This window comes from Eretmochelys imbricata, chromosome 13 (assembly GCF_965152235.1).
Source record: "Eretmochelys imbricata isolate rEreImb1 chromosome 13, rEreImb1.hap1, whole genome shotgun sequence".
Taxonomy (NCBI): domain Eukaryota; kingdom Metazoa; phylum Chordata; order Testudines; family Cheloniidae; genus Eretmochelys; species Eretmochelys imbricata.
In genome coordinates, this window is record NC_135584.1 from 37,000,420 (window position 1) to 37,024,854 (window position 24,435).

At 53.4% G+C, this 24,435-nt stretch overlaps 2 protein-coding genes across 2 annotated transcripts; both read left to right on the forward strand.

Moving 5' to 3' along the window:
- The first annotated feature begins 1,392 nt into the window (after positions 1 to 1,392).
- On the forward strand, positions 1,393 to 3,677 carry LOC144273739 (immunoglobulin lambda-1 light chain-like). The gene is made up of 3 exons (XM_077832437.1): positions 1,393 to 1,443; positions 1,846 to 2,211; positions 3,148 to 3,677. The coding sequence occupies exons 1-3, from the start codon at positions 1,401 to 1,403 to the stop codon at positions 3,477 to 3,479; spliced, it is 741 nt and encodes a 246-aa protein (XP_077688563.1). The 5' UTR covers positions 1,393 to 1,400; the 3' UTR covers positions 3,480 to 3,677.
- Positions 3,678 to 7,783: 4,106 nt separating this feature from the next.
- Positions 7,784 to 23,818, forward strand: LPCAT4 (lysophosphatidylcholine acyltransferase 4). Its single transcript, XM_077831863.1, has 14 exons — positions 7,784 to 7,917; positions 13,843 to 13,985; positions 14,114 to 14,334; positions 18,527 to 18,639; positions 18,739 to 18,799; positions 19,878 to 19,936; positions 20,019 to 20,053; positions 20,335 to 20,389; positions 20,501 to 20,583; positions 21,269 to 21,394; positions 21,598 to 21,721; positions 22,274 to 22,372; positions 22,807 to 22,963; positions 23,398 to 23,818. The coding sequence occupies exons 1-14, from the start codon at positions 7,828 to 7,830 to the stop codon at positions 23,535 to 23,537; spliced, it is 1,506 nt and encodes a 501-aa protein (XP_077687989.1). The 5' UTR covers positions 7,784 to 7,827; the 3' UTR covers positions 23,538 to 23,818.
- Positions 23,819 to 24,435: the final 617 nt, after the last annotated feature.

The window sequence follows — 24,435 nt, forward strand, 5'->3', positions numbered from 1 at the left end:
ATAAAATTATTATTAATAACTAACAAGTAATGAAGCATTCATAATTTTGTCATACTTTTAATTAAAACATGTTGGTCATTTACTATAATTTCCTGTTCTCAGTGACGTATACGTAAAAACATTATTATTATTTTATTTCACATTGATATGATATGTATATTATGTATTAGCTATTAATGAGGAGCTAATATTACCAATTATGATTAGTTACTCATTTATTAGCTATTAATGGTATTAGCCATTGTGGGTCTCACCCCAAGTGCAAGAGACAAGCAAGTTATGAACAGACACAAGGATCTTACACTCTTGGAACCCTACATACATCCCCAGTTTGACACCAGTTTAACTGACAACTATTTCAGCTAGTTCAAAGGGAGGGATTCCACCCTTGCCCAGAAAGTGATTTTGGCATTAAGCTGTGTCTCAAATGCCTTCTGGGGTTGAAGAGTGAGAAGATAATCCCTGGTTTGACATTGAAACACACTGAGGGGTTATAAACAGTGAGAAGAATTTCTTCATTTCTTCACTCTATCTGGTACCAATGTGCAAGGCTCATTAAAATCCCAACTACAGCATCATCCCTATGGGTCACCACACAACGGTGCTAGCTGCTCTTTAGTATAATAACAAAAACATTTATTGGGCTGGACGCCCAGCTGGCGTGAATTGGCCGCAGCTGGGTTGGAGTCAATGGACCAGATCCCCAGCTGGTGTCGATCAAAGCTCAGCTGAGTTACACCGCTTGAGGAGTTGACCCTATATTTTACACAGCACTTCTCGCCCAATGAATGCCAATGTGTTCCCGACAGGGACGCAGAGGCACCAAAGAAGTTATGTGATCTGCTCAAGGCTGCATCGGAATAGAGCCCAGAGGACCTGTCTCTCAATATCCCCTTCTCTAATGCATAGCCCCCCGCTGCGTTCCTGTGGGTGGGCATGGAACCCAGATGTGATGACTCCCAGCCTCCCTGCTCCACCCAGGAGCTAATTTCCCAGCTCATCATCTGGTATCATGAAGCCCGTTCTCTGCTCTCCAGCTCCCGGGGCAGTACCTTCAGGATCTCCTAAGTCCCCAGTCCTCAGGCTGATAACTCAGGTGACTATTGCTCCTCAACTGGAGGGTTACGATCTAAGCTCAAATACACCCAATGGCAGCAACAGGTCGTTTGTGGACATGACAGATGCAGACCGTCCAGCTCAGGCTGGGGGAACCCATAGGCAAATCTCCCACCCATGCCCTGATGCCCATTGGTTTGGCCGCTGCACCGGAGTTGCGGCCGAGCCAATGAGGAGCTTCCTCGTTTCCCATCGGCGGCTGGATTTGAATACGCAGCCTCATAAGACGCGGCTTCTCCCTGGACTGTCTCAGCTCTGCCCTGAGGACAGCGTGAAGGTCGGCCATGCATCCGCTCCAGGGACTCATCCTGCTGCTCTCATTGGCCTGTGAGTAACCCACACGGATGCTCCTGCTCCTTCCCCTGCCTGGAGGAGGCTCTGGACCATATGATCCAGAGCAACCAAGGAAATCTATCTAACTACCTAATCAATTTATCTATCTATACCCATGCATATCTGTCCCCCATCCACCCATCCATCCTGATGCACATCTAATCTATCTATCTATCTATCTATCTATCTATCTATCTATCTATCTATGTGCAGTATTTATTTTCCATCTCTCCATCTCCAGAATCTCTAGCTATCCATTCCACCTCTCATTGGTAGTATCTCTCCATTTCCATCTATTCTTCCACGCATCTACGGTCTCTCTGTCAGTCTACCAACCTACTGCTCTGTGCATGAGCAAAAAGGAGTGGAGATGATGTTCCGGTTTCTCTCATGCAGGTGGATGGTGCCAATATGCCTCCTTCAGCCAAAGCCCCTCTGAGATCTCAGTGTCTCCTGGACAGACGGTGGCTCTGGAATGTGCTGTGGCAAATGTCACAGCAGACAAGGTCAACGTCAACTGGATCCGGCAGAGCCCTGGACAGAAACCCGAAGGGGTGCTGCTCTTCAAAATAGATCTGTCCATTTACCGAGCTCCGGGGATCCCGGAGCGATACGTCCCCTCCAGAGACGCCTCCAACAAGAAGTTCCTGCTCACCATCCGCAACGTCCAGGAAGGAGACGACTCCATCTATTTCTGCTTTGCCTTCTATGGTTCAGCTGGAGTCCAGACGTGGGGAGAGGGGACCCGCGTGCGTGTGCTGAGTGAGTATGGAGCTGGTTGCTGCCATTAGAATAGAAGGATGATCCAGGGGTCAGGATCTGGTTTTGAAAGATCTGAATTTGATGCTGCTTCTGCCACTGCCTCCATGTCTAACCTTGGGCCAGCGTCTCTGCACCTCAGTTCCCCCTCTCAGCAATAGGGAACCAGCCCTTCCCTACCTCCCAGAGGTCACGTGGCTCAGTGAATTGGAGAAGCTCCGATATTAGGGTGATGGTGGCCAGACAGGGACCTGTCCCTTAGATGAGCACATTGAGGTTGGTGGAGGAGGCCCAGGTGGGTAACAGAGGCGTTCTCCATAGTGCCCACAGAAACCAGAGCAGGAGTTTCTGTTATGGACGGGGTTTCTCTTGCTCCCCGCCTCCCCCGAGGAGATGGGTGAGGGGGCCAGACTGGGTTGCCGTGGGAGAGGGTGGTGTGTGGTGCGCCATTGGTTCTTCCTACGTGTATTTTATCTCCAGACTATGTCACATGCTCTTCAGGGAACTGCTGGGTTTGTTTATTCCATAGTGATATTTTCAAAAGATGACAGAGGGGCTGGCTGGGGAGGGGGCGGGGGGCTCATCTACTGTTAAGTAGCCAAATCGAAATAAACTACACAAGTTAATTAATCGGAGCAACAATAATGAACCCATAACTAAGGGAGGGGAGATTGGTCTTGTCATGAAGACAAAGAATTGAGAGGCAAGACACTTGACTCTGGGAGGTGGGAGGGGTCTAGTGCTTTAGAACAGAAAAGGGTTGGGAGCCAGGACTCCTGGGTTCTATCCCTGGCTCTGGGAGGGGAGTGGGGTCTAGTAGCTGGAGCGGGCAGGCTGGGAGTCAGCACTCTATCCTGGCTCTGGGAGGGCAGTGAGGTCAAGGGGTGTGAGCCGGGGTTGCTAGCCGCCATCTCCAATGCCCTCTTTGTGTGTCTGCAGGGAGCAATCTGCCCCAGCCCCAAATCCAGCTGTTCCCTCCAGCCCAGGAGGAAATTGCCACCGGCTTCGCCACCCTGACCTGCCTAGTGAGCGGCTTCTTCCCCGGCTACATCGACGTGCTGTGGAGGCGAGACTGCCAGACCCAGGCCCAGGGGGTGAGAACGGGGCTGGTGGCACTGGGAGAGGACAAGACCTACTCGGTGAGCAGCTACCTGACGGTGCCGGCCAGCGAGTGGGGCTTGGGTGCCAGCTACAGCTGTGTGGTCAAGCACGAATCGCTGGCATCCACGCTGGAGGAGAGCATCAGTGCCAAGGACTGCAAAAGGCAGTAGCCCAGTGGGGAGCCTCTGCTCCCAGATCTCAGGGGCCCTGCCAGGTACAACCTCCCCCATTCCCATCTGCCAGGCTGGGAAACCCCCTCGGCTTGGAGGAATACGGTCCCTTGTCCAGAGCAACCTCCCCCTGCAACCTGACACTCCCTGAGATCCCACCCAGCAACACCCCTTCAACAGCAGCAGATCCACTTCTGCCTTGCTTTTGAGGGGGGCAAGGACCCAGCCTGCGCTGGGGGCAGAGCTGAACGCAAGATGCAAAGCTTCAGTCCTGGTTCTCCAGACCTGGTTCCTTTTGCAAATCTGTCGAGCCTACTATCCCTTCTCCTACCCCCCTGTCTGTCTGTCCGGCCCCTCTTGTTTCTTTTCACACGCACTCATCCCTCCATACACAGCCCTCCTCTCTCTCCATCCAGCCATGTACACCCCTCTCCCCATGGTTTTACGGATCTACGTATCAGTGCTGCTTGTTTCCTCTCTACCAATTCATCTCCCCCCACTATCGACCCAATGTACACGTCTATTTACCTACCAATCCGTTCATCCATCTAATCTCCACGCATGCTCCCTTCTCAGCAGCAGTTTAGTAATCCAGCATTTATAAAATGGTAGAAAAAGCAAAGACAATAAAAGAAAACTTGATACCAAATTCATTGCTTTGTACTTTTTTTAAAGCAAGACAAACATATCTGCAAAAGGATTATAATAAAATATGAATTAAAAGCATATCTGTGGGTTGTCCATGCTGTGTAATGGGCACTAGGGGGCAGCAGAGGGTGGGGGTGGGGAAGGGGCAGCTATACTGTATAATGGGCACTAGGGGGCAGCAGAGGTAGGGGTGGGGAAGGGGCGGCTATACTGTATCATGGGCACTAGGGGGCAGCAGAGGGTGGGGGTGGGGGAGGGGTGGCTATACTGTATAATGGGCACTAGGGGTAGCAGAGGGTGGGGGGGAAGGGGTGGCTATACTGTACACTGGGCACTAGGGGGCAGCAGAGGGCAGGGGCAGGGAAGGGGCGGCTATACTGTATAATGGGCACTAGGGGGCAGCAGATGACAGGGGTGGGGAAGGGGCGGCTATACTGTATAATGGGCACTAGGGGGCAGCAGACGCAGGGGTGGGGAAGGGGTGGCTGTACTGTATCATGGGCACTAGTGGGCAGCAGTGAACAGGACAATATTCGACTAAATAGCTTCCACCCATTGTTCAGACCCTTTAAAATAACTCTGTATGCTCCTATCCACCCTCAAACCTCCCCTGCCTAGGTCAGGATGGGCCCTTCCCCTAGGCAGAGCCATGAGACACACACACACACACATGCCCTGCGTAGCCCCATCCCCCAGGGCAGGACCAGCCCCAAAGGGCAAGTCCATCTTTCCCTAGGGAGATGCCCTTAGACCCCCCTTGGCCCTTTTGGGGCCAATCCCTTCTCTCCTCCTGACAGTCCCATCCTCGTTCCCATCCCACCACATCTCCCCACGGGAGTTCCCACCCCTCGGACTCCCACGCTGACCCTCTCTCGCCCATCACTTTGCCACCCCGCCTGTTAATTGCCCGCCACAATTATCTCCTTGGCTTGGGCCCCATCGGAGCAGGGTGCTGGCTGGTGCCTCCTGGGTGGGTGCTGGGACTGGCGAGAGGCCGGTCTGACAGCATAGCAGGGAGGGCCTGCCCAGCTCCCTGGGAACAGGTCGGGCCAGGTACCTCTGCACAGCACAACAGCTGCCATTCATGCAACCACCCTTCGTTCTCCTGGCTGCGTCTGCTTGACCCCCTCAGTCCGTTCAGCGTCCGTCTGTCCGGCTAACTGCTGCATCTGACCTCTATCTATCGATCTGTCCCTCATTCCAGCGACGCTATCTCCAGACCTGTCTGTCTAGACACTGTGTATCCATCTGTCTCAGCTCCATCCATCTGTCCATCCAAGCTGTGCCTAGCTCAGCGCCGTCAGTCCGTCCATCCTACCCCATATCCCATTCTCCAGCCCGTCCCCCCACCTGAGGCTGGATCAGAGCTCGCTCTCCTGTAGCCTATTCCCTGCCCCCTGGAGCCAGCCAGTCCCCCTATCCCAGGGCTGGATTTGAACCAGGACTCCTGGGTTCTATCCCCAGCACTGGGAGGACAACTGGGTCTGGTGGGTTAGAGAAGGGGGCACTGGGAGTCAGGACTCCTGGGTTCTGTTCCCAGCTCTGGGAGCGGCATAGGGTTTCATGGTCAGAGCAGGGGGGGAGGGGGCTGGGAGCCTGGACTCCTGGGTTCTATCCCAGCTCTGGGAGAGGCGTGGAGTCTGGAGGGTTAGAGCAGGGGGGGCTGGGGAGCCAGGTCCTGGGTCCTACAGAGGATACTGAATGACTCCAGCCTGGGCCCTGTGCAGGATGCACATTCCCAGGGCTTTCCAAGATCTGGTTTTCACCCCAGGCTGGCCACAGCTACGTAATAATTCCCCCACCCCGCTCGCGTGTAACCCTCCCCTAGCCTCAGTGCCATGCACCTGTTCCCAGCACAGCTCGCAGCTAAATCTAATCAGGCCAAGATAAAGACAGAGCAGAGTGTGCCTGGCTCCAGCATCCTGCCCAGCCAGGAACCAAGGACCAGCACGGAGCCTCCACTCAGATACCACTTGCCTGGGCACATGGGGCGGGGAGTGCTGGGGGTGTGAAGAGGACAGCCAGGGACACCAGCAGACAGCCAGCTGGGGTCAATCAGCTAGTGGCGGGCATGCTGGAATTGTAACCATCTAAACCTAAGCTTCCTGGAGGGGGTGGGGTCTAGTGGTTAGTGCAGGGTGGGCTGGGAGCCAGGACTCCTGGGTTCTACTCTTAACTCTGACCCTGACTCACCGTGTGACCCTGGTCCAGCCCTCTCTGTGCCTCAGTTTCCCCACCTGTAATAGGGGAGAAAATCTACCCACTCCCAGAGGGGCGCTCTCTCTTTAGGGCTGGCTGGAAGGTTGGGACTACATGGAGAGACCCAGTGGCAGGGTGGGGGGTGTTTATTCTGGGCAGACCAGATCAACCGGATAAACCAGGCTGGGATCAAGACACAGTTTGTGACACCACAGGCCCCTGGGGCAACAGATGCTCTCCAAGCAGCACTGGCTGCCACTGGGGAAGCTGGGGCAGGCGGGGAGGGGGGCACTGTGATCTGACCACTAGACCACACTCCAGTCTCAGGGCCCAAGGGAGAACCCCAGAGTCCTGACCCTTAGCCCCCTTCACTAAACCCCACTCAGGACTCCTGGGTCCCATCTCTGGCTCTGGAAGGAGAGTGGGGGGCTAGTGGTTAGAGCAGGGGTGGGGGGGCAAGGTCTCCTGGGTTCTATCCCCAGCTCTGGGAGGGGCATCGGCAGAGCTGTGGAAGGTGGGGGCAGGGCTGGGCTAGCAGGGGGCTGCAGGTCGCGAGTGAGGGGCACCCTCAAGTCTGGGTTGGGGGGACTGAAGGCAGGAGAAGGAGAGAGGCAGGGAGGGGAAGAACACGTGTGGGAGGAGGGGAGAGATAGAGACAGACTCCGGGTTTTGCCCCTTGCTCCGGATGGACAGACAGACAGGGGACTGGATGGACAGACACAGGGACGGACAGACAGAGGGGGGGGGCAGGGGCGGATGGATGGACAGACAAGCAGACAAATGGGGGGTCTGGAGGGACAGATGAAGGGACACACAGAGGGACAGATGATAGATAGGCAGACGGGGGTGGGGCTGGAGGGACAGATGATGGGCTGGAGGGACAGACTCAGGGACAGGCACAGGGATGGACGGACAGACAGGCAGACAGGGGGCTGGATGGACAGACACAGGGACACACACAGGGATGGATGGACAGACAGGCAGACACAGGGCTGGAGGGACAGATTGGCATTGATGGACAGACATGGGGCTGGAGGGACAGACACAGCGATGGATAGACACATGGGGATGGATGGACTGGGGTGGGGCTGGAAGGGCAGAGGCAGGGATGGATGGACGGACAGACAGGCAGACAAAGAGCTAGCTGGACAGAAGGGGCACACACAGGGATGGATGGACAGACAGGCAGATGCATTGCTGGAGGGACAGACAGGGGGCTGGAGGGACAGAAGGGGATGGATAGACAGACGTGGGGCTGGAGGGACAGACACAGGGATGGATAGACAGACAGGGGGGTGGAGGGACAGACAGGGGGGTGGATGGAGCGGTGCAGGAGTGAGATGCTGCCTAAACCAGCCCGTAGCCCAGCCCCTTGAGCCCGGGACACCACGCCCTGGTCCCGCCCCCCCCTTGTCCGTCTGTCCGTCCCTCCCATCACTTAGGCCCTGGCTCCGGCGGCAGCCACAGCTCCCAGCCCGGAGGGGGCGGGGTGGGGGCAGCGATGGAGGGGGGCAGCGGGGGCCGGGACGGGGGGGGCGCCCCCAACCCCTTCGTCCACGAGCTGCGGCTGACGGGGGCGCAGAGAGCCAAGGTGAGGGGCAGGGGGGTGGGGCTGGGGGGTGTTTGGGAGATGTCTGTGTCAGGGGCGGGGGATGGGGGCTCCCAGTCTCCGTGGGGGGATGGGAGGGGATGGAGGTGTATTGGGGGCATCCCAGTGTCTGGGGGGATGGGAGGGGATGGAGGTGTACTGGGGGGCTCCCAGTGTTTGGGGGGATGGGAGGGGATGGAGGTGTATTGGGGGCATCCCAGTGTCTGAGGGGATGGGAGGGGATGGAGGTGTACTGGGGGGCTCCCGGTGTCTGGGGGGATGGGAGGGGATGGAGGTGTACTGGGGGGCTCCCAGTGTCTGGGAGGATGGGAGGGGATGGAGGTGTACTGGGGGGCTCCCAGTGTCTGGGGGGATGGGAGGGGATGGAGGTGTACTGGGGGGCTCCCAGTGTCTGGGGGGATGGGAGGGGATGGAGGTGTACTGGGGGGCTCCCAGTGTCTGGGGGGATGGGAGGGGATGGAGGTGTACTGGGGGGCTCCCAGTGTCTGGGGGGGTGGGAGGGGATGGAGGTGTACTGGGGGGCTCCCAGTGTCTGGGGGGATGGGAGGGGATGGAGGTGTACTGGGGGGCGCCCAGTGTCTGGGGGGATGGGAGGGGATGGAGGTGTACTGGGGGGCTCCCAGTGTCTGGGGGGATGGGAGGGGATGGAGGTGTACTGGGGGGCTCCCAGTGTCTGGGGGGATGGGAGGGGATGGAGGTGTACTGGGGGCATCCCAGTGTCTGGTGGGGGGGGGGGCGGCAGTGTCTCGTGGGCTCGGGGGTGCGGATGCGGCAGCCTCCCTGGCTGGTTTTTAGCGCAGGCTGCGCTGGGGGGAGCCGGGCCCAGCGCAGGGGGGCCGGGACCGCCCCAGATCTGGGGGGCCCGGGTACTGGGGGGCGGCGGTCCCGCTGCCGGGCCGGGGGAGCCGGGCATCTGCTTCCATTTCCCTTTCTGTTTCGTTTTCCTCTAGTTTATTTACATCCTGTTTCTCTAGAGGCTCTTCCCGAGGCAACGCCCCAGCCCTGCCCGGTGCCCCTCACTCCCGACCCGCAGCCCCCTGGGATCGCAGCCCCGGCCCCCCCCCCCCCCAACACACACAGCCCCAGGGCTGGCAGGATATTCCCACAGGCTGTACAGTGGCCCCTCACATGGCTTTAGGATCTGTAGGCGTCAGTTCTGCTGGAGGGTTTGGCATCTCTGGCTTGGGGCCTCCTGTCTCCAGCCAGTGCACTGAGGGCCAGATCCCCGCGGGGGGGGGGGGGGGTGTCAATGGGCCCTGGCTGCACCCGGGTCCAGGGGCCGGTCTGGACCAGCTAAGCAGCTGTGTCTGGTTTACCTCCTTATTTTACTGTCACTATTAATTATTAATCATTAATCCATCCATCCGCGTGGCCCCATCTCTCTGTCTCTCTCTCTCACTGTACACCTCCTATGCATCCCATGAAGTGAGCTGTAGCTCACGAAAGCTTATGCTCAAATAAATTGGTTTGTCTCTAAGGTGCCACAAGTCCTCCTGTTCTTTATACACCCACTGCATTTATCAATCTTTCTCCATTCTCAGCCTCTCCATTTCCGCCTTCCAACTTCCCATATCCTCTCTGTCCCCCCTCACAGCCCCCCTTGTTGTACCCCCTGCCTTCCCCTACGGGAGAGGGCTTGCTCTGCTCTAACAGGCCCTCTGCTCCAGGGTTATTATAGGTCAGACCTTGAGGGGGGTCCCTTGGGGGGGATGCGGAGGAGCACATGCCAGGGATGCTGTATTCCTAATTAGTAGACTTAATATTTCTGTCTGGGAGTGTTGCTATGGGGCCTAAGGGGGTTAGGTGCTATGGGAGCCTGGATTATATTTGCTGGGAGCAGCCATCTGCCATTCCAAAGAATCCCTATTAGCAATAACCATAGATTATTATGAGCAACATATCAATATTATTCCAGAAAAAAATATTTCAGACATAAATAAATCAAATGTATTCATTTTGACAGCTTTGAAGCAAACCGTTTCAGTCTTTTCAGGATTCCCAGGGTGCTAGCTGCAACTGACAATCAAAAATCTCTATTAATCATAGCGATGAATACAATCATTAACTGTATCCATTCTTTTAATTTGCAGCCATTGGGATCAAGTCAAATCCTAGAGTTTCCATTATTAAGAAATTATAGAGTTTCCCTATTCTAAGCCCTAATAAACAGATTATTTCCACTTGCCATTAGCTGGGAAATTCCTCTTATTAATAAATAGGGTTAATATTCATACTGTTAGTCCATTTTTAGCAGACATGGGTAGCAAAACTCTGCTCAGATAATATTGAGGGCTAATCCTTGATTTCGAACCCACGGGGGCTAAGTCAAATCTAGAGATCCCCTATTAATGATGAATTAGCCTTAATACGCCAATTATTTCCATTTGGGGTCATCTAGGATCCCACTGTGTAAAATCCCTGTTAATAATCATTATTTCTCTAATTCATATTGCTGTTTAATTTTGAGTCATCTGACATTGACACTAAAGATGGATAATTATTCATTTGGTTTGCGTCTCTTGGGGTGACATGAATTATTATTTATTAGGTGTATTACGGTAGCACTATCAGACCCAGTCATGGACCAGGACCCTGTTGCGTCAGGCTCTGTACATTGTTTATTAGGTGTATTACGTAGGAACCCCAATCGTGGCCCAGGACGCCAGGTTCTGTTAATTATTTATTAGGTGCATTACGGTAGCGCCTAATAGCCCTGGTTGTGGGCGATCTCTGCCCCAAAGAGCTCAGAGTCAATGGTTCTTATCCAATGACTCGGGTTTCTGCATTAGTCATTATTAACCTTAATATTTGTATTACTGCAATTGGGCTTCAGCTGGCCTGGCGTGTCTCACTGGGCTGCTGTTAATGACAGAGAGGGAGGGTTGGAGCGTTACTGAGTGTTATTCATTCGTGTGGTATCTGCAGGAGTTGACCGGATGAAATTGCCCCAGAGTTATTAACCTCTCCTTAGCCCATCTCCCAACTTTATGCTAGGATGCCTCACCCTATTGACGAGCGTGGGGTGCCCACTTTCTGGAATATGACAATTTATCATTACTATTACAAGTGTTTATTTCCACTGCAGACACTTGGCCTCGGGCTCACCTTTGTGGCTGCTAGTAACGTCGAGCTCCTGTGTAGGTGCAGGCAGAATTCAGCATTTACTTTTGCATCCATTGAGTTTGAATACCGCAAGTCCTGGAGTGTCTCTAATCATAATTATTGGCCTCAATATTAATATAATTTCCATTTGCCATTAGCTGGCATAGACTGCCTCCTATTCTGAGAACCCTCTAGTATTAATAACTGTTTAACTTTGAATATTAGTATTATTATTATTATTATTAGGTATTAGCGTATTAATTTGTTAGTTTTGCAGACAGACAAACTTGTTACTAATCAATATCCTGATTATGAATTGTATTTCATTTTGTATTGGCTTAGATCAAGGGCGGAGACTCGACCTTAAAGTTAATCATACTAATTATTCTTGGTGCTAATTAGTTATGCATCTTCAGGGATCGAATGGGTCACATCCTGAAGTTTGTGTATTAAGAACAATTATCCGTAAAAAAAATATTTCCATTTGGAGTCAAAGTACCTTAGCCATTTCCTATTCTGATGAAACTGAACTCACAATATTTATCTTTATTACTAACATTATTAGTTCATGTTGTGTCAGGTGGGACTGGCCACAAAGATGCTGAGTTTATTAACTATTATTAGAGCTGGGTTTTCAGCTGAACCCTTTTTCAGTGAAAAATAACACTGAAATATTGAGTGGATTCATGTCGATTTGACCAAATTGTTTCTTATAGCAACAAACAAACTGAACAAATAAAAATCAAGTTGGGTTCATGCTGACGTTTTGGAAACACAATGTTTTGATTTTCTGGGTCTCGCTTTGAAATGTCCTTTCATTTTAGTTTCTTGTTTTTATTTTATTGTTATTTTAGAAAAGAGCCAAAAGTGTTTAACCATGGTCAGAATATACACAAAATGGGTCGTTTGACCCCCAACAAAAAGAATGGCCATTTTCGGTCTAATCGAACCAAATTACTTTTCCCAAAGAGATGCCCAAATCCCTAATTCTTCCCGTTGTAATTATTATTGTTAATCATTTAATTCAGCAACTGCTAGGGTTGTCTAGATCAAATTTTGATGTTTCTCTATGAAAAATGGACTATTATTGTTTATGAAATCTCAGTGCTGCAAAGGTGTATTCAAAGTATATAAAGTTCGGAACAAGGACGAGATTTCAGAGCCCTTAAAAATGTATCCTTTGGTGCCTCAGTTTCCCTCTGTGCCATCATTTAAGGTGTGCAATTTGAGGCAGTTCTGACTATTAAAATATAGGAAATGAAAAGTTATAGCAACGTAAAATACACAGCAAGTATCCCAGAGTAGGTTATATTGACAACATCTATTGTTTTATTATTAATGCTAATAAAGTTTTGTGTGAATTGGAGGTTGATCCAGTGATAGCCGAGAATTTCTACTTTAATAATATTTATGATGATGATTAGTACAGGCCTTGAATTAGCAAAGTACTGACGTAAGCATCTTGTATTATTATTTATTAATCATTAACTGGGGTTGCACCTGGCTGCGTAGGGGACTGTGTGGAGCTGTGATTAGTATAATTAGCATATGTATTAATAAAGATGCAAACGGACAGAAGGAGATTGATGAATCTGGCCCCGGATGTCAAATCGTTTTCAGAAAACGGACCACAAAACACAAACCGTGCAAAAAAGCCAAAAGAAACCCAAAAGAGCCCCAGATCAAATGGAATCAACAGCATCCCTATGTACCCAGTGAAGGAAAACACACATGCAAACAAGTACAGAAAATAAACAAACACACAAATAGTAAATCACACCATACACAACACACACATAAGCTGTTTGTGTACTAACAAACAGAAAATGACACAAAATATTCAAACACACAAACATCCACAGTACACAAAACAGCTAAACACACAAACAGGAAATAGCACAGTACACACAAAACATACACAATAAACACATGACAATAACAACTAAACAAGAAAACAGAAAATAACATAAAACATCCACAGTGCACCCACAACATCCATAATACACAAAACAACTAAAAATGCAAACAAAAAATAACACAATACACACAAATCCACAGTACACAAAACAATTAAACACAGAAACCGAAAATAACCCAATAAACCAAAAACATTCACTGTACATAAAAAATGAAACAAACAGAAAATAACATGACACACAAAACATACACAAACACACAATGTGCACACACAACAACTAAACAAACAGAAAATAACACAAAACATTCACAAGACACAAAACATTCACAGTGTACAAAGTACCTGCACACACAAACAGAAAATAACGCAATACACACACAAGACTTACACAGTGCACGCACGCACACACACAGAGCAACAGGCATGTGTAACCCAAGCTAACATAGCATGGCTCAAAATCACTGTGACTGTGTTACATGTACTCAGGCCTTTGGAACTCCCTGCTACATGATCACAACCCCTGCCCAATCCCCTGCTGACAGCTGCCCCTTGGCTGCCATCTTGGGCCTGTAACTCCTCCCTGGGGCTCCCCTTCTCTGCCCTGTGGGCGTGAGCCCCAGGACAGTACACACTAAGGAGACAGTGCTCTGTGTGGTGTGTTGTGGGGAGTCCTTGGGCTTGGTTCCTTTCAATGAGGCCAGGCCCAGGAAAACCTGCCAGGCTGGGTGAACTCTGTGTGTATGTGTGTGAGTGCGGGACCCTGCTGCCTCCTGCTGGTGGAGATAAGCCCTACAATGCTGACCTGAGGGGATCCTGTCACCCGCACTGCCCAGAGGCGCCCGGGCAGTCAGTGTTGGGGGGTTGATGTTTCTCCCATTGGTTTGCAGTTCTACCTACTGGGAACGGTGCTGGCCCCACTCCGCGTGGCCCTGGCCTTCATTGTCCTCTTCCTCATCTGGCCTTTCGCGCTGCTCCAGGTGCTGCACCGATCCGAGGAAGAGCTGAAAGAGCCGCTCATGGACTGGAGGAGGTAAGAGACCACCCGCCCCCTCACCCCCACCACACACTGCTGGTGTCCCTCAATCCTGACCCACAGCCCCCTGCTAGCCCAGCCCTGTGCTTCCCTCACATCCACCATTTCCATCTCTCCTGTTTCAGCTCCGTCTCCTACAGCTCCGTCTACCTCCTGAGCCGCTTGATGTTCTTCCTCCTCGGCTTCATGCAGATCCGGGTGCGGGGGCAGCGGGCATCACGCTTGGAGGCCCCGATCCTGGTGGCCGCCCCCCACTCCACCTTCTTCGACCCCATCATCCTGCTGCCGTGTGACATTCCCATGGTAGTCTCCCGCACGGAGAACCTCCATGTGCCTGTCATTGGAGGTGAGGGGCTGCGAAGATGGGCCATTCCCTTGCATGGTCTGTCCATTAGATGATGCCAATGGGCGACGTTAGGGTCATCGGATGGAAGGGTCCATTGGATGATGCCTGTTGGGGTCATTGGATGGACGAGAACCCTGGGGTGGGGAGGGGAGATGGGCCCTTCCTTTGCATGGTCCCCATGGAGCACGGTGGGGAGGCGGGCCCTTTCATTGCATGGTCTCCCCGTTGGATGATGCCATTGAGGGACCTTGGGGTCATCGGATGGAAGGGCCCATGCTAGAGTGGGGTGGGGATATGGGCCCTTCCATTGGATGGTCTCCCCATTGGATGGTTCCCCCCATGGGACCCTTCCAGAAGGAGCATCCCAGTCATGGGTGGGAATGGGGAGCAGGGTCCATGGGGCTCCAGCTACAGGGGGATGGGGCAGGAAGTGGGTGTTACCAGCGTTGCCTGTTAGTTTGGGGTATGCTCATTTATTAGGGTTACTCTTCTGGTTGGGGGTAGGGGGGTTCTCTACTTCTATCAATGTACTGCTTGTGTCACTTGTGTTCTCATACGGAGCTCTACTTCTCATACGGAGCTCCCTCCCAATGGAGCCATCCTGCAGGACCGAGGTTCCCCAGGGCTGGGTTCTTCCAGCCCCAGAATCAGACAAACACACACACACACATTAACAGAGCATTTCTGAGAGGACCAGGTTAATCAGCACTCCCAAGCCGACCCCTTATATGTCCCTGTACCTAGCAGGCTGGGTCGAGCAGCACTTCCAAGCTGCCACCCTCATACATCCCAGGGTCAGCACGTCTCTATCCCCACTTTCACATTACAATTGTTCTGGTTGTAACCCACTTGATGAGCAAACCCCCCCAGCGTTTTGGGCACTTCAGGGATCTTTTAGCTTAGGAATGAGGTGTGTTGCAGCAGAGCGAATGAGGAAACCAAAAAACACCCACGAGAGAGAGAGAGAGAAGCAACCAGTTTAACCATGGAAGTTATTAACCATAGGGGAGCCAAACAAACAAAACAGTTATAATATTAAATCTAACTTCATTTTGATTCTAAAAGTCATGTTTAGAAAACTATAACTGGTCACACAAGGCAGGGTCAGAAGGCTATACCTAGAGAGAGAGAGAGAGAGCTGGGTTCTCACCACTCCATGAAGTTGGAATCGATTGGGGGTCCCAGGTGTTGGTGGTAGCTGAGGGTCTGGAGTGCTGGAGACAGGCAGAGCCCCCAGGAGATCAGTCAGGAGACGATGAAGTCCCAGTGGAACTGCTACAGAGTTTGGATCCAGGCATCAGAACACTTACTTGAGCATGGGTAGGGGGTTTTGTAGAGAAACAACAATGGTTCAAGGGAGACACTAGATTTATGTGTAAACTGATGGCACAAGGGAGTATAAAAAAAAAAGAAGCTTACAAGAAGTGGAAGACTGGACAAATGACCGGGGAAGAGTATAAAAATATTGCTCAGGCATGCAGGAGTGAAATCAGGAAGGCCAAATCACACCTGGAGTTGCAGCTAGCAAGAGATGTTAAGAGTAACAAGAAGGGTTTCTTCAGGGATGTTAGCAACAAGAAGAAAGTCAAGGAAAGTGTGGGCCCCTTACTGAATGAGGGAGGCAACCTAGTGACAGAGGATGTGGAAGAAGCTAATGTACTCAATGCTTTTTTTGCCTCTGTCTTCATGAACAAGGTCAGCTCCCAGACTGCTGCACTGGGCAGCACAGCATGGGGAGGAGGTGACCAGCCCTCTGTGGAGAAAGAAGTGGTTCGGGACTATTTAGTAAAGCTGGACGAGCACTAGTCCATGGGGCCGGATGCGCTGCATCCGAGAGTGCTAAAGGAGTTGGCAGATGTGATTACAGAGCCATTGGCCATTATCTTTGAAAACTCATGGCGATCGGGGGAAGTCCCGGACGACTGGAAAAAGGCTAATGTAGTGCCCATCTTTAAAAAAGGGAAGAAGGAGGATCCTGGGAACTACAGGCCAGTCAGCCTCACCTCAGTCCCTGGAAAAATCATGGAGCACGTCCTCAAGGAATCAATTCTGAAGCACTTAGAGGAGAGGAAAGTGATCAGGAACAGTCAGCATGGATTCACCAAGAGCAAGTCATACCTGACTAATCTAATTGCCTTCTATGACGAGATAACTGGCTCTGTAGATGAGGGGAAAGCGGTAGACGTGTTGTTCCTCGACTTTAGCAAAGCTATTGACATGGTCTCCCACAATATTCTTGCCAGCAAGTTAAAGAAGTATGGGCTGGGTGAATGGACTATAAGGTGGATAGAAAGCTGGCTAGATTGTCAGGCTCAATGGGTAGTGATCAATGGCTCCATGTCTAGTTGGCAGCCGGTATCAAGTGGAGTGCCCCAAGGGTCGGTCCTGGGGCCGGTTTTGTTCAATATCTTCATAAATGATCTGGAGGATGGTGTGGATTGCACCCTCAGCAAGTTTGCAGATGACACTAAACTGGGAGGAGAGGTAGATATGCTGGAGGGTAGGGCTAGGATCCAGAGGGCCCTAGCCAAATTAGAGGATTGAGCCAAAAGAAATCTGATGAGGTTCAACAAGGACAAGTGCAGAGTCCTGCACTTAGGACAGAAGAATCCCATGCACCGCTACAGACTAGGGACCGAATGGCTCGGCAGCAGTTCCGCAGAAAAGGACCTAGGGGTTACAGTGGACGAGAAGCTGGATATGAGTCAACAGTGTGCCCTTGTTGCCAAGAAGGCCAATGGCATTTTGTGGTGTATAAGTTGGGGCATTGCCAGCAGATCGAGGGACGTGATCGTTCCCCTCTATTCGACATTGGTGAGCCCTCATCTGGAGTACTGTGTCCAGTTTTGATCCCCACACTACAAGAAGGATGTGGAAAAATTGGAAAGAGTCCAGCAGAGGGCAACAAAAATGATTAGGGGACTGGAACACATGACTTATGAGGAGAGGCTGAGGGAACTGGGGTGTTTAGTCTACGGAAGAGAAGAATGAGGGGGGATTTGATAGCTGCTTTCAACTACCTGAAAGGGGGTTCCAAAGAGAATGGCTCTAGACTGTTCTCAGTGGTAGCTGATGACAGAACAAGGAGTAATGGTCTCAAGTTGCAGTGGGGGAGGTTTAGGTTGGATATTAGGAAAAACTTTTTCACTAGGAGGGTGGTGAAGCACTGGAATGCATTATCTAGGGAGGTGGTAGAATCTCCTTCCTTAGAAGTTTTTAAGGTCAGGCTTGACAAAGCTCTGGCTGGGATGATTTAGTTGGTGTTGGTCCTGCTTTGAGCAGGGGGTTGGACTAGATGACCTCCTGAGGTCCCTTCCAACCCTGATATTCTATGATTCTATGATTCTACCAAAGTTGTTTTGTTCAGGCTAGACAATGGGAACTGATCATTCCTGGCTTTGGGCAGTGTTCCTTGGAGGGAGCTCACAATGCAGTTAGGGAGCTTCACTATTTTGGATACCAATAAAGGATTGATTACTAGAATTGGTCTGATAACTACCTAGCTGGGTATGTACAGGTGTGGGTTCATTAACATCTGGAGCAGAGATCCCCCATCATGCAGTGCGCTTCCCTGGTTTTCTGGTCCCAGAGTTCCATGCGGTTCTTGCCTTGGAATCTCTATTCTCCATTCTGTATGCTAATGGGGATGCCTCCCTGTCCCATCTTCAATGCAAATGAGGCTAGGGGAGTTTCCTTAATCCTGTTACCCTTATTCCAGGGGTTTAGGTGTGTCTCTCACTGCCTTTTCATTGCTTTTTATCTTTCTTCTGATCGATTTTGGTTCAAGCAGAGGCTGGCGGGGGGTCAGACAGGCTTGGTACTGCGCCCTGGTTCCCCAAGAACACAGAGCTGATAGGTAACAGTGGGGTACAGAGCTGGGTCCAGCGATATCTCATCCTCCCCATTTTGGTGGGTGTCTCCCCTAATGGGGACGGCACCATGGGTTTGGGGCAGGAGGGGGAGGGGTTGTGAAAGGAGGAGATGGGGAGTGGGTAAAAGAGGAGCTCGTGGATGGCAGCAGGGCAGAGGAGAGGAGGGAGGAGAGGGGATGGGGAGTGAGGGGAGGGGGAAGAGGCGGCCCCAGGGTGAGGACCTGTGGTGGATCCATTGGGGTTGGGTGGCAGCAGGTGGTGGTGGGTCTGTCCCCTTCCCAATGGCCTGCCCCCCTCACCCATTTCTCTGCCACCCTCAGCCTTGCTCCGGTTCAACCAAGCCATCTTGGTGTCCCGCCATGACCCAGCCTCTCGCAAGAAGGTGGTAGAGGAGGTGAAGAGACGGGCCACATCCCAGGGAAAATGGCCACAGGTGAGACTGGTCCCCCCCGCCCCCCCGCAATTCCCATCCCTTCCCCTGGATCACCCCCCCTCCCGGGTATCTGACACTCTCCCCTTTACTCTCCCCCAGGTGCTCTTCTTCCCCGAGGGGACTTGCTCTAACAAGAAAGCCTTACTGAAGTTTAAGCCAGGTATGAGGCATGGCAGCACAGCCTGGCTCACACAAGGGTGTGGGGGAGTAGGGCGACCCCCACCCTGGGACCTCCTTCCCGCTGGCCAAGCAGGGCCTGGGTGTAATGACTCTCGAGCCCAGAGACTCCTCCCTGCGGGGTTGGGCCTGGGGGGGTGAGATTGGCAGTTGGAGCTGCAGGAAACTCCAGTGTGAGCAGCGCAGTTGCACTGGGTGTGGTGGGAGGAAACGTCGTTGTGGAACACAGTGTAATCCCCTGTGTATGGTAAGGGTAAACCTGGAGTAATCTACAGCATGGATTGAGAGTAGCGATGCCATTTGAAGCACAGACTTAAACCTGGAGTAAACCTGGAGTAACACGCTGTGTGTATTGAGAGCGGGTGCTCTGTTTGAAGCACAGAGTAAACCTGGAGTAAACTTTGAATAACATGCTGTGTGAATCAAGAGCAGCAGCTCTGTTTGAAGCACAGAGTAAATCTGGAGTAAGATGCTGTGTTTATTGAGAGCAGCTGCTCTGTTTGAAACATAGAGTAAACCTGGTGTAAACCTGGAATAACTCACTGTGTGGATTGAGAGTAGCTGCTCTGTTTGAAGCACAGAGTAAACCCAGAACAATCATCAGTGTACATGTGGCCAGTCTCAGGGCAATTCTAGAGAACCAATCTATGTAAACTGAAATGTGAACCTCAATGTAAATGTAGAGCAGCCTTAGTGTAAATGCTGGCTAACCCCCAGTGTGTGAAGCTAGAAGAAGCAGAGAGTAACCTCAGTGTCAATCTAGAGTAACCCTCCAAGTAAATGCTGCAAAAATCCACTGTAAAGCTAGAATCAGTGTAAATCTGGAGTAGCCATCCAAGTAAACACTGTGTAAACTTAGAGTTACCCAAGTGTAAACCCAGAGCAAATGACAGTAACCCACAGGGTGAGTCTCAGTGGAAAGGCTGTTAACCTCTCTGTGCCTGACATAACTCCTTGCGTGCATGCAGGTGACTCTGTAACACCCTACACCTCTCTCTGCACCTCCGTGTAAATCCAGAGTGAAAGCCTTGGTGTAAACAGGTTGTCTCTCTCTCTCCCAGGTGCCTTCATTGCCGGGGTTCCTATCCAGCCCATCCTTGTCCGGTACCCCAACAGCCTGGTGAGCGTCTGGCAGGGATAATGGGCTGGGTGGATGGTGTGGTCGGGCCGCACAACCAACGCCTCTGTTCTTCTCTTGACAGGACTCGACAACCTGGGCGTGGCAAGGCCCCGGAGTGTGAGTTATGCATGGGGGAGGGGGTCTGTCTGTCTCTTGCCCCTTGCTGGAAGGAATGAGCCCTGCTGTGTATCTGTCTGTCTGCTGCCCCTTACTGGAGGAGATGAGCCCTGCTGTGTGTCTGTCTGTCTGCTGCCCCCTGCTGGAGGGCATGAGTGCAGCTGTCTGTCTGCTGCCCCCTGCTGGAGGGCATGAGCCCTGCTATGTGTCTGTCTGTCTGTCTCCCTGCTGTACTCTTGGACTGCTAACTTGGGGTGTCATGTCTCTCTCACCCTCGCCAGGCTCAAAGTCATCTGGTTGACGGCATCACAACTCTGCACCACCGTGGAAGTGGAGGTGAGATTGCACAGCACCCCCTAGTGCCGTTCCAGGGCAGTAGGGCCAATGCCCCACAGCTGAGCTCCCCACACACTCCCTGCTGCCCCCTAACCCCCTCGTCTTTTGCAGTTCCTCCCCGTCTATCAGCCCAGCGCTGAGGAGAGCATCAACCCCACCCTTTATGCCAGCAATGTGCAGAGAGCCATGGCCCGGTGAGTGGCCCTGTTGGGGGGCTGACTGGGCTCCCCTTGGGGGTCACTGCAGGGGGGCAGGATGGGGGGCCCCCATGGGGTTTGGCAAGGGATATTGGGATAAGGCGGTGGTGGGGAGGTTGGCGTGAGGCACCGGGGGGTGGGCCTAGGGTGTCTGGGTTATGTGGGGTGTGGCGTTCATGGGAGGGGCACGGCGTTCATGGGAGGGGCACATGGTACCAGAGAGTTGGTGTGAGGGGGCCGTGGGCAGCAATTGTCACAGGATCCCTGGAGGCAGGTGAGGGGAGCATGGGAGGGCATGGGGGGGTTGGTGTTTGGGGCCTCAGGGGATTGGCATGGCTACAATGTAGGGGATGGTGGGTTATCAGGGTACTCAGATGGGGTTGAAGCAGGGGATATGGGGGTTGGGCCATTTAGGAGTATGCAGATGAGTTGGCATGGGGGTCCTTGGAGGGGTTGGCAGGGGGGTTGTGGGGTCAGCATGGCCACATGGAAAGTTTTTGGGGAGGTTATGGGGGGTCAGTGCTCTGAGGGGTATGCGAGGGGTATGTATGAGGGGTTGGAGGGAAGTACATGGGTTGTTTGGGGTATGGGGGTTGGGGCACTGTAGTGGGGGGACACAATGGGGGGCTCGGTGTGGGGGGGAGCCCTCGGTCTGACCACTACCTGCCCTTGTCTCCCGCAGGGCGCTGGGCATCCCGGCCACCGAGTGCGAGTTGGTGGGGACTCTGCCGGTGCGGGCGGTCGGGCACCTGCGCGTGGCGCTGGAGCCCCGGCTCTGGGAGCTGGACAGGGCTCTGCGGAGGGCCAGGTGTGGGGCCGGGAGACAGAGGGAGGGAGGGAGGAGGAGGTGGGGGGAGGTTGGGAGAAGAGGGGAGGGGTGGCAATAGGGGCGGGGGAGGATGGATGGGCAGTGGGGAGGGACAGACAGAGGGACAATGCTATGTTGGGGGTGGGGCTGTGCTGCCCCGTGTCTCTGACCCCTCTCCCCCCCCCATCGGGATCCCCCTGCAGGTGGGTCACGGGGGGCCCCCTGCCTGACGGTGGAGCAGGGACTCTGGGGTGCCAGGAACTCGCCCGCTGGCTGGGGCTGCCCCACCCTGAGGCGCCTGAGGGGCTCTGTGCCTACTTCCAGCAGGTACCGGGGGGCAGGAAGGGAGCAGGAGAGAGCTGAGGAGGAGAGCTCCCCAGGAGCGGGGAATGGAAGGGGATTGCCCAGGGACTGGGGGAAATTGCCCCTGGGTGGAGAGGGGAGAGGAATTGCTCCAGAGGTGGGGGACTGGGATTGCTCAGGGGGCGGTTGTGGGAGGGGAATTGCCCCAGGGTTGGAGGAGGGGAGGTGAATTGCCCCAGGGGTTGGAGAATTGCCCCGGGGTCAGGAAGGAGAACTGATCCTGGGGTTGGGGGAGAGGGGGAGAATTGCCGGAGGGGGTGAGGAATTGCCCTAGGTGTGGTAGGGGAGAAGGGGATTGCCCCAGAGTGTGGGGAATTGCCCCAGGGTGGGAGAGGGGAGGGTGATTGCCGCAGAGGTGGAGAATTGCCCCAGGGGGTGGGAAATTGCCCCAGGGGTGGGGGAGGGGGAGGGAGGGGGATTGCCCCGGGGTGCATAGGAGTGCACCCTGGGCAGAGGAAGGGCTTGTGGGGGGCTCTGTGTCCAGAAGTAATCCTCATCTGTGTGTCTGTCCTCAAGGACCCAGGGGGTGCCGTGGATGCCCGGGCAGTGCGGCTGGCCCTGCAGGCGCTGGAGGGGGGACGCAGCCCTGAGGACCTCACGCTCCTGGCCTTCGAGGTTGGGGGCAGGGAGTGGGGGGTGGGGGAGGGGCTTTGGCAGGAATCGGGCAGGGATGGGGCTATGGGGGGATGGGTTGGGAGTATGGGGGGGAGGGGTCTGGGAGGGTATGTGTGGGGATATAGAGGGTGGGGGGAGGAGGCTGGGGTTGGAGGATGTGCAATGGGGGAGTATGTGTGGGGGATATGGAGGGTATCTGGGAGTGCGGGGGGATCTAAGGGCTGAAGGGAGATATGGGGGCTGTGGGTGAGGGTATCTGGGGGATGTGGAGAGGATGAAGGGGCTGCGGGGGGATATGGGGCTCTGGGTGGCGTATATCTGGGGGTCATGGGCGGGGGGATATGGGAGCTGTGGGGGGAGTATTGGGGGACTGGGGACATGGGGATTGTGTGCGGTCTTTCTCCCGCTCACACCATCTCTCCCCCTCCCCACAGCTGTTCTGTGAAAGGGGGGCGGGGCAGGGGCCCCCACGCCTGCCCCGGGAGGGTTTCTGTGCCATCCTGCGCCTGCTGCTGGGGACGCCCTGGGCCGACGGAGCCAAGCTCTACACTGCACTGGGCGGGGCTGAGCCCCACCACGGGCTGAGCATCGGTGAGCACCCCCGGATAGATGGGGGGCCTGGCAGACAGACAGATGGGGGTGGACCGGCAGACAGACAGCTGGGGGGACCCAGAAGACAGACAGACAGATGGGTAGACAGAGAAACTGACACGGGGGGAAGAAGAGAGAGAAAGAGAGGGAGGCTAAACATGCAAGGCAGACAGACAAACAGACAAGAGGATAGGGCAGAAAGATGGACAGACAGACAAGAGGGCAGATAGATGGACGGAGAGACAGACGAGAGGGCAGACAGATGGATGGACGGTCAGACAGACAGATGAAAGAGAGGGCAGACAGACAGAAAGGTGGATGAACAGACTGATGGACGGGGAAGGGGGCAGATAGACGGACGGACAGATGGACAGATGGGTGGCCGAGCCAGCCCAGTGGCTATTTCTCCCTCTCCTTCATTTTCTCCCTGCCAGGTCAGTTCCAGGATTTCGCCCTGTGTCACCCCGACTATGCTCCGCTGTTCAGCACCTACCTGTGCCTCCCGGTGCCCGCCCGCCGAGCCCACGCCCCCCATGCCAACGGCCTCTCCCCCGCCAAGAGTAAGGCAGACTGAATCACGCCCCACCCTCACCATACAGTGACACCCCTTCCCCAGCACACTCGCTACCCGGGACACACCCAGCAACTCAGGGCTTCAGGAAATGGGGAGGAAACAGCCAATTTTGGGGGGAGGGGAGGTTATTTTATTTTCATTATTTTGGAATTTATTTTATTTTTTGGAGTGAAGCGGATGGGCTGGGTTTTTTCTTCTGTTTTGTAAAATGCAAACAAATGCTATTTTATATATCAAATATCTATATCTCTATGAAAATATTATATATATATACACACACACTAACTTTTAAAGCAAAGGCGGTTTTGATCGGCGTTCCTTGGAAAAGAGGGTGTCGGAGGGCCTTGTGGCTGGGCCTTCACATTTAATACAGTGGTTTCAAGGTCATCTTCATGCCACATCGTGAAACTTCAATGGTGGTTTCAAGGGGGCCCCTTGGAACAATACCGAAGAATTTCCAAATCTAAGGTAATTACCCCGATCCAGCCCCAGGGCAGGGGGCTGGCTGGCTCGGGGGGGGGCGGGAAAGGGACACAGCCCTGGGTAGCCCCCTCAGCAGGACCCCAGTCTCAGGGTTGCCAGAGATGGAGCCGGATTCATGACATCATGATGGGGCCAAAATATTGATCCAAATCCCTTTAATCAACTCAGTAAATGACAAGGTTGCTCTGCCCCCGGCACCGTGTTTCCTAATGGTGGGTCCATTCAACAGGAAGCAAATCAGTGTCCTCTGCTTTACCTTCTACGCTCCAGGAGGCGGGACTTTGAGAGTTGGGAGGAGTCGGCTCCTCAGATGCCAAGGGATGGGGCGGTTTTCTAGCCAGTGAGGACTCTCCATTTCATCCTCAACGTTCCACAGGACAGGGGGATCAGCCAGAGTGCTCTTTGTTTCATCCTC

What these genes read in the sequence shown, in the direction of transcription:
- LOC144273739 (XM_077832437.1), top strand. Translation starts at nt 1,401, where the DNA reads ATGCATCCGCTCCAGGGACTCATCCTGCTGCTCTCATTGGCCT. An exon ending in CCTGCTGCTCTCATTGGCCT is followed by an intron (nt 1,444 to 1,845) that starts GTGAGTAACCCA and finishes TCTCTCATGCAG; the next exon opens with GTGGATGGTGCCAATATGCC. An exon ending in GACCCGCGTGCGTGTGCTGA is followed by an intron (nt 2,212 to 3,147) that starts GTGAGTATGGAG and finishes GTGTGTCTGCAG; the next exon opens with GGAGCAATCTGCCCCAGCCC.
- LPCAT4 (XM_077831863.1), top strand. Translation starts at nt 7,828, where the DNA reads ATGGAGGGGGGCAGCGGGGGCCGGGACGGGGGGGGCGCCCCCAACCCC. An exon ending in CTTACTGAAGTTTAAGCCAG is followed by an intron (nt 18,800 to 19,877) that starts GTATGAGGCATG and finishes TCTCTCTCCCAG; the next exon opens with GTGCCTTCATTGCCGGGGTT. An exon ending in AGGGCTCTGCGGAGGGCCAG is followed by an intron (nt 21,395 to 21,597) that starts GTGTGGGGCCGG and finishes ATCCCCCTGCAG; the next exon opens with GTGGGTCACGGGGGGCCCCC.